We start from the raw sequence: 9,305 nt of genomic DNA on the forward strand, positions 1-9,305 counted from the left end.
TGCATAACCCTCTGCACCAGAGTCATCATCACTCAATGGAAAAAAAATCAATAATGGAGAACAAAATTCTAACAAAAGTATTATTTTTTTTAAGTGCTTGAGAAAGTGAGCATCTCTTTAGCTGTCAGCTCAATTATTCTGTTAAGAATTAATTTGTTGATGTTTCCACAACTCCGGCTTTCCAAAGCCCACACAAGTGGGGTGGGAGAAAAAAAAAAAAAAAGGAAAAAAGGTTTTGTTTTATTGAGAAATTAATTACAGTAGGGCTCAACAATTGGGAAATATGGAGTGTATAAGGACTACTGCAAAGTGACAACCATTAACATGTTATTCTACAGAACGCTTAGATACTGTGAATATTTTCCAGCTGAAATCCATCCAAGTTTTCTTCTATCCAATGCTCCATGTTTAGTCCAGGAACATTAATGATGAAAATCTAGACAGCGTTACACAGTGTGAACTATTAGATGTACACTGATGATACTTGATTTTATATTGCCTTTGGCTGAGCCAGTCCATAGAATTTCAATGAGCTGAATTCTGGCCTGCATCTGCTGTTGAATGAGTAAACAGTAAATCAAACTTAAGACTTCATTACAGAGTTGAAAGTCTGTTTTCCTCCAGACCTGGTGTACCACATGATGCAATCAAATACATTATTGTCTGTCACACATCCAAAAATGAACTAAATGACTCATAAAAGCAATAAATAAGACACAGTCCCTGCCCCTGCAATACTTTACATTGTGAAATTAAAACAAGACTCCCAGAAAGTCTAAATCCTGGGGAATAAAGTTCTACAGTGGAAAGTGAGGACATGGGTTATACAATATGATGTTTCCCCCAGATGAAGGTACATCTCCTTCCTCCTTTTAGCATAACCTACAGACCCACGAGGTTGTTGTAGGACACTCCAGAGTGCAGGTGGCTCTGGTGGATTTGTCAATCCCTAGGTATTGCCAGCAAACAGTGCTCAAACAGTGCTGAATCTCCTCACACTGCTGCTTGCTCACATACAAATAACTCAATACTGTTCAGCTTCTAAAGCTTTAAAAACCACATCCTAGTCCAGTGCAGCAATAACCAAAAATCCCAACTTCAGAGTGGACTCAGCAGGCATCCATCCTTCTAATTTACAGCCCAGCCTAAAGAAATCTTGGCTCAGGGAGAAAGGGGAGAATCCTCCTGTATCCCAGCAAGGCCAGCCCTGGCAGCAGCTGGTCCTGAGATCTTTTGCAGGAGGCAGAGCATGTTTCAAGAACACATTTAAACATCCAAACACAGCTGTACATGTTCAAGACCATACACACAATAAAAATATTAAATAGTTACAAGAACCTCCATTATACTTATTACTTACATTTTGCAATTAGGTACTAAGCCTATTATATTTCAAATATACATTGATTTTTTTTTTAATTAGGAAGGCCTAATTGTCATAACAAAAATGCTTTTGCATTTTGTGAATAAAGACTTGCTAAAATTACCTACACTTTTAAATGTAATTATTTGGACATCACCAGCACAAAGCTGCAAACTTCTGCTTTGGTTATGACAGCCAAGGAGTACTACAGAGACAGTGGAAACTTTGCCTGCTTTTTTCTGACTTTACTAACTTTTCTTTTATGAAATTAGCCCCTCAGCACTGACAAGTATATTGAATGTAAAACGACTCACCGTATCAATGAAGAGTATTGATAACTATTTTGAAACAGAATCAGATAAAATTTTGCATTACATTTTATGAACTCTAAAACTTTCACTACTGCCGAATAATTTTTACATGTACAGACATTGTCAAACACTGGTTCTCAGACAGCTTTAAATGTTCTTCATCCAGGACTTGTATGGGGAATGTGAAGAAGAACTGCTAAAATTTTTATCTTACCTCCATTGTTCAAATGTTGCCATGCATTTCCTCTGCTATAACCTACCTGAAATCTTTCCTTGGGACAAAAGCTGTGGTCTTGATGCACTTTGCACCATCATGCAAGTGTGCCTATAACAGGTGCTATTCTTTTGGGATTCCACAGCCAAAGAACTACTATAATCTGCCTACAGGCATGAATCTCCCAAGATACTGTTTTCAGTATTAGGACCAATTTACCTCAAGAATACACAATATTATATAATGACATTCTTAAAGGTGCCCACCAAGCTTAGATCCAACATAGGCATTTTGTTAATGTCAGTAAGACTTGACAAAACTTTAGAGGCTTTGATGGATTTTCTTTCCAGACATTTATCAAACAGATTTTCCTTAGTGGATGTAGAAAGCCCCCAAATCACAAAGTACCAAATCAATATTTTCATCCCAGTAAACAGAAACAAGTAAACCTGGTCATAAGACACTGATATCTTGATTAATAGAGCATTATTTCAATGTATACCTAGCAACAAAGATTTTACTCAGACTGTTGCCGTGGTATTTGTCACTAGAAGTAAAACTCAGAAGCAAAAGTATGTAAGGCAAAAGTATGCATTTTCCTTTCAGATGCAATAATCACAAGGCCAATCTACCTTGTCCCAAGAGACATGTTATTCCATTAACAGTCCATAAAATTTCTGCAGAATCAGCCCTGCTACCAGCTCTATTCTCTACAATTTTGTTTTAAAGCACCTATTCTGCACTACTGGGCCCAGTGGTCCAAAGGGATGGAACAAACGTAGTCACATAAAATGTAACAAATACAAATATTCCCTCTGTTAGCACCCAAGTGAACTCCATTTCTTGGCCCTTACTGGGACAATCCTTTAACCCCCAAAGATGAATGGATTCATGCTCCCTCTCAGATAATTTACACAGAATCCAATCACTTCAACACTTAATTAGCACAGAAGGCAAGCAATACCCAACACTGGCACTGAGCAGATCCTCATTCAAGAGACAAATCCACACACTAAAAAGTGTGCAAAGGATTTCAAGCATGTAATGATACATATATGTGTGTTTACATAAAATAAAGCATCTGAGTGCCACATTTAGAAGTGGGCATGGTTTATTACCATCAAACAAGCTGTAAAAACGCACAGACCTTGGCTGGCTAAAGTCAAGAGCAACACTAAGTGCCCACAGACTCTGCCTGCCTTGAGAAATCAGCTCTTGCTGTAAAATAACAGACTTTAGCACATTCTGTAGAATGACATCACCCAAAGCAGCCTGCCAAAAATGTTACTTTCACATTTCTTCAACGAGAAGATTTCCTTTCACCACTCTTTTTAATTTTTTTAAAGTTAGTTAATCATTCAAAAACCTGAAAGTTCTAAGTATTTCCAGGCCTATAGATGAGCAGCTTTTAATACAAGCAAGTGACTATGCCTTCTAAAAATGTTGTTTGCAAATGCACCTTTTCTACTGGTTCTTTTTAGCAGATTTATATTTGCAACCATGCTGAGCTAAAATAATACAAGTTGCTGCAATTTACCATACTGAAATGACTTTTCCCCCCCTTTTGATTTTTCCCCATTCCACTGAAGAATACCCCATTTAATGAAATTATGTCTGCCTGCTTAGTGAGCTGTAGGTAACCCACTGGAAATACTGAACATGAACAATAAGATAACCCAGAGAAACCAGAACATTTTTGCATTTTCAAGGAAGTTTTTTAAACCTCACTGGATGACAAGTGCAAGTAATGCATTCCATTCCTCCAAACAGTGCAAATAAGCAACAAGAATCACTTAGATGCAGAAGTTATGGTTTTTTCACTGAGTTAAACTCTTAACTTTTGCAGTTCTGATGAAGGTTTTGCATCTCACCTTGGCAGGAACCACAGCTGAAGTACACAGGAGTTTTCATCCAGTGCTCACTACTCTCAGGTGTTACTCATTTCTCTGTCAGTGTTATCAACACCCAGCTCCTCACTGCAGAAATTGTGTCTTCATTCCTATGTTTGGACCTAAATAAGATAATTGCATGTTAGCTAATGCTGTATACATTGGGACCATTTCCCTTCTGAAAAAAAGGGATAAAGTGCAGCATGTTCAAGGTAGGAATATAAATTAAAAGCTAGATGTGCAACCCAAAGGTATTTCTTTGGTGTAAAGGAATGTTTTATTGTCATGTTTTATATCTCTTGTTTTTAAACAAATTAATAGAAATACTACTGAAATTCAGATGCCCTTTTTTTTTTTTAACAGAAGCTGAACTAGCCCTGAATTTGAAGCACTTTGTATGGTACACAAAATAAAGCAGCTTTCACACAATAATCCAGTGTTGTATTAAGCTATCTTGTGTTCCCCCTTGACAATTTTCTAATGTTATAATCCAATGCTACAATGTCTTCAAAATTTCATACTTCACATAAATATTTATATGATCTACCGGTACACAGCGTCTTTTAAAGACAGACCTGTGGAGGAAGCACTATCCTTTAGTTCTTTTTCTTTGTGCTTCCAAAATAATTTTTTAATATAGATTGATGAAATTAGAAAAAAGTTGGGCAGACAACAAATGCAGCTGGCTTGATTTGCTCGTAAAGTAGCTCATGTCTAATGTTCTCTAAGAACAGATTGCAGTGCTCATGTAAGAAAGATTAGCAAAAATTAGCTAAAAAGTAACTTATTTTAGAGTCTCGGCCATAGTAAATTAAGAACCCCAAATTTGTGCTGAACTGTCATCTATAACCACATTTTAATGTAAACATTGAGAAACTTTCACAGTTATTTTGGATTGTAAGTAAATGAAGCAGAACAAGGTTTTAAGCCTAATTTCATGATTCACATTTCTGCAAGTCATCCAGTTACAATTACTTTAGGGATGCTTTCTACTGCCTCTCCTCAGATGACTGAGAAAAGGCTGATACCAAAGTCATTCTGTTTTCTTGGGAAAATAAAAATTCTCCTCATATTCAAATGCACTGATCCCAGGATGGCTCAGTGAAGGGAATGGAGACTCCCATAAAATGAACCCTTATTTGCTCTATTAGCTCAGCTACTCCAAGCATCAGAGGATCCATTTAGATTAAGTATGTTTATAAAATGAAAGGTAATCTTAAAATGCAGAAGGAAAGAACAAAAAAAAGACAACAAACCCCAACACATGGGCCTCTTGCACAGAGAACAGGAGATTTGATTCAGTTGTGTATGTGATATAAGGTTTGGTATATCACTTTTTTGATATACTAAACTTATCACATAATGTTTATTTGTTGTGAAGTTAACCAAAATACTTTTATTTACAGTGTCTTGATTTACCAATTGCAGTTCTCTCTCTGCAAAGGACATCAGTGCAAGGTGAGATTAAATACAAACTTTAAAACCCCCATTTTGTGGCATTAAGTGTAGAAAACAGAGGAACTTTCCCCCTCCTGTGCTTGTCAGGGCTGCCCTGAGAAGTGAGTGCTGGATGCTCGGGTTACACATAATCCCCCAGCTGCGAGGGACAATTAGCACCACAATCTCGAGAAAAGCTTTCAGCTCTCAACAGGTGCCTCAGCATTGTGTTCAGGTTTAAATCAAAATCTGGCAGAGGGAATGTCCCACCTCCTGCCACCCCTCCTCTTTGAAACAACTCTTATTACAGCCCAGTCAGAGCAGCTCCACTCTCATTTTCTCCAAAAAGACCAAACATGACTTTCACCCCTTTGTTTGAGTCCTTTTTTCCTTTATCTTCCTTCATCTCTCTGACTGAGAGATCTGAAGGCAGGAAGTGGAATTTATTTGTTGCATACTAGAAGTCTACTACTTCTCTCCTGACTGGTGAAAATAGGAGTAAATCCTTTGAGAGCTATATAATTATATTGACAAAAATCAAAGTCTTTCCCTCTCTCTGGGCAGTTTCAGAAATGATAGTCCAGAAAAAATGCACCAGTACATCAGTCTAGTAACAATATTGTATCTGCATTAAAGTGTGATTTATAGATCTGAGTTTCTCTGTAATATCATGATTATAACAACTCCTTCCCAATAAAAAATCATATTCTCTACATTAAAATTTGTTTCTATTTTTTAGAACATCTTCTCAAGGCAGGAATGACAAAGTGCCTCTTACATTTCCAACTTCTACAGTAAGTAAAACAACACTGAACACTTCTCAGAAATACTCTCTTTTTTCCTCCTTGTTTCCAATGTAGAGGAATGCTCTATGCCGAAGAAATACTTATGAGGAAGAATTCCCTCTTTAGTAGTCAGTGAAGCTTTTCTGATCCAGTATCAAATACTTTCTGGCAAAATAACCAATTTAGAGCCCTGCAATACTCAAGGGAAGCCAACTGCCTAGTGAATTAATCATTTGTGATGAATAAAAAGAAAATAGTTATGAGAGATATCAAAAGATGCAGTAAAACATAATGGCACTTAAAAGAATAAGAAATCTCAACATTTGATCTGACTAGTTTCCATATGGAGACAGGATTGATAATACAAACCAGATATTCCTTTGGCACAATTCAGATTATAAACTCAGGTTTCCACAACACAATGAGAAAACAGCAAGTAGATTAATCATGCACAATTTCCAGTTTGTTTTCTTCCCTGCATCTTGTGGAGTCCTGTTGCTATTATCTTTCTGGGCCATGCTCATGACTGTTTCTCCCAGTGTTTTGCTGCCTTCTGGTTTCTCTCCAACTCCTGTGGGCAGATCCCAGGGGCTCACACCTTGTCCCTGGCAATCAGTCCCCAGGGAACTCAGTATCCTAAATAGTGTGCTGTACTTAAACCTTTAACACCAATTTTTATTATCATTTTCCTCCATCAGTCTAAATTGAATAACAATTCATTCCCAATTATGCATCTCCTTGTTCCCTCGGATCTGAAGCTTCCCCTGGATCAGAAATGTTGACTATCATGAGAGGGAGGGTCACAAATATCAATCTTCATATACAACTGAAGCCATTATCTCATGCTCAGAACATGGAAATAGCTCCCAGTTATGCTGCAACATCCTGCCCCTCATTAGGATGACTGCAGGAAGAATTAATCCCCCAAACTGAAGCTGGCAGCTAAAACAATGGCAACCCTGGAAGTCAGGACCCTGAGAATGGAGCCTCACCCAAAATCTGAAGGGCAGAAAGGTCTCCTGGGCCCAAGGGACAGCTTGGGTACAGCAGATTTGGAAAAGAGGTGCAGCTGAGACAAACTGGCCTGAGAAAATTAAATCAAGGCAAGAAAAGAGGGGAAAAGTCAATGCTCCTGGCAGTTTGCCATTGGCACCATAAGCTCTGCATTGACATAAGTATATTCCTGTAATTGCAGCAAGTCTAATTTTCACAGCTTTGTCCAGTAGAAATCAAAAGCTACAGTTCTAGTGAGTAGCAGAATAAAACCTTTTCTTATTTAAAAAACCAATAAAAATCAAATCCTCAAATTTTAATATATCAAAATTTACTCAACCAAAAATGGCAAAACCACTGTAATGTAAAGAGCACATCTTCTTTCATTATCTTAATGCCAATTACCATTGCTTGCAAGAGGAAAGCCAGAAGTGTTACTCTGGAAAAAGCTAAAATGATCATGGACTTTTCAATATATTTTTTCACCAAATTATTTTAAAGCTTGTAAACTCATTCAAACTTATCCTCTCCTATAATATTCTTATGCTTCCACAAAACAGCAAATCTGTACTGAAATAAAAATCTCCACCTGAATGTTTCCAACCCACTTTCCCAGAGAGAGGTTTCACAAATAGATGTGGTTGCAGGATGACAAAAAGCCCATCCTAGCTATTTATTTCATTAGGCAGGTAATCAGCAGAACACACAAAGCCAAAAAACCAGGATTTTGACTCCCAGCCACCCTCAATCTCATGCCAGTTACAAAGATAAGTGGACAGACAACCTAAAGTCATCAATATGTTACATGTTCACTGGAAAATATTAATCTTTTTTAGGGATTCACAATGACTGTAGAAAATACCCTACACAGAAAGATGAATTTCACTCCACTAAATTATTTTGTTAGCAGCAGCTTAGGAGTCACTGTGAGCCTTAAGGAGAAGCCAAAATTTAATTGTCCTGCTTTTCCAATAATTGTAATAAAAAGACAAGACCCTGATCCAATTTATTTACAATGTAAACAAGACTGAAAACAGCAAGGAAACTCTGAGCAAGTATTGATAACCATAAACAGAAGTAATCTCAGGAAACCAGAAGCCTAGTGCAGTTGATTTTTTTTCCATGTGAAAACAGAAAGTTTGGTTTATTTTGGGGTGCTTCTAAGGCGCCTCTCCAAAATATTAAGGAAGCAAAAGCAAGAACATCTTACTTTACTTGGAAAATCATTGAACAAGTGACATAATCATGTCTTTACACTAAAAGAGGGGCAAAAAATTAAGGAAGAGACATTGGAAATCAAGACACCAGAAAGCAAAAGAAATTAGGAGGAATCCATATAGGGAAACAAATGAGCAAAGAAGAAAAGGAAGTTTAAGAAGTGAACTGGAAGCGGTGCAAGGATTGCTGGACTTTGGATGGGCAACTCTGCTCATTTGCAGAACTTCAGCTGCTTTGCTGAGGACAGAGCAGGAGTGATGGATGCATCCCAGCGTGGGATAATTCTGAAGTCAGAGAACATATGCCTTGAGTTTAATCCAACTGCAGAGTTCTGGCAAACATGCTGCATTTAGAGAGGCAAATCCATCAACTTCAATTTTTTAGCAGCTGTGCTGCCCTCTAATTCCTCACACCCTGAGTGTACACTTGTACCACTCTCCCTCACCTCCAAAAAGCAGATCACTTAGAACAGCCCAGCCTTTCCAGCTGAAGCCAACTAACAGCTCTTGCCCACTGGAATTTTCTTGGAGATACACTGTTATTTTCCACTTGTTCTGCCCATTTTCTTCCTAATTAAGCACACATTGAAGTGTCTTCCTAGGAAGGCTGAGCCATACCAGCAGGAACCAAGACTCTCTGGTTCAGCTGGCAAGGTCCTCCCCAGAAATCCCAAGTTATCCCAGACCCAGAGAGCCTCCTCTCTTTCACAATTCAAAGTTCTCCTCCCAGACCCAGCAGTTCCTAGCTCTGCTCCAATAACTCCAAGCACATCAACATTAACTCTACCCAGTGTATCAGATTCAACTGAAGGTAGCAAAATATGAGACCACCTCTACCTGCACTTTTCCTTCCAGCCCCCAGCTGAGGGTTCTACTCACACATCTCAAGTCGTGTCCACCAGCTCTCTCCAACAAAGCCAAGTTACCTTTTAAGGGAAGTAAAGGACAGGAGGTAACATCTGTACCTCTCCTCTCAACCAATCAGGCTTTGGCACTAATCAAGCTCATTGGCACCAGGTTTTACACATTCCCTCCTAATTACAGCAAACATTCTCTTAAACATTTTCACCTGAGCAGGGCACCAGGTGCTAAAGCG

At 38.2% G+C, this 9,305-nt stretch overlaps 1 protein-coding gene across 2 annotated transcripts in view; it reads right to left on the minus strand.

Moving 5' to 3' along the window:
* The window catches only part of ZDHHC15 (zDHHC palmitoyltransferase 15), a 122,734-nt gene extending 113,547 nt beyond the window's left edge, over positions 1–9,187 (minus strand). The window contains exons 1-2 of one of the 2 annotated variants that reach the window (XM_085060057.1): positions 9,089–9,187; positions 3,760–3,899 (exon numbers count right to left, since the gene is read on the minus strand). In XM_085060057.1, the coding sequence (XP_084916183.1) occupies positions 3,760–3,799 (40 nt within the window). In that variant the 5' untranslated portion in view covers positions 3,800–3,899; positions 9,089–9,187. Of the gene's footprint in view, positions 1–3,759; positions 3,900–9,046 lie in introns of both variants that reach the window. The other variant, XM_085060058.1, reaches the window with a different exon arrangement.
* Between the last annotated feature and the right edge of the window lie 118 nt (positions 9,188–9,305).

The sequence above is a fragment of the Lichenostomus cassidix genome, chromosome 4A (assembly GCF_008360975.1).
Source record: "Lichenostomus cassidix isolate B80296 chromosome 4A, HeHo_3.0, whole genome shotgun sequence".
Lineage (NCBI taxonomy): Eukaryota > Metazoa > Chordata > Aves > Passeriformes > Meliphagidae > Lichenostomus > Lichenostomus cassidix.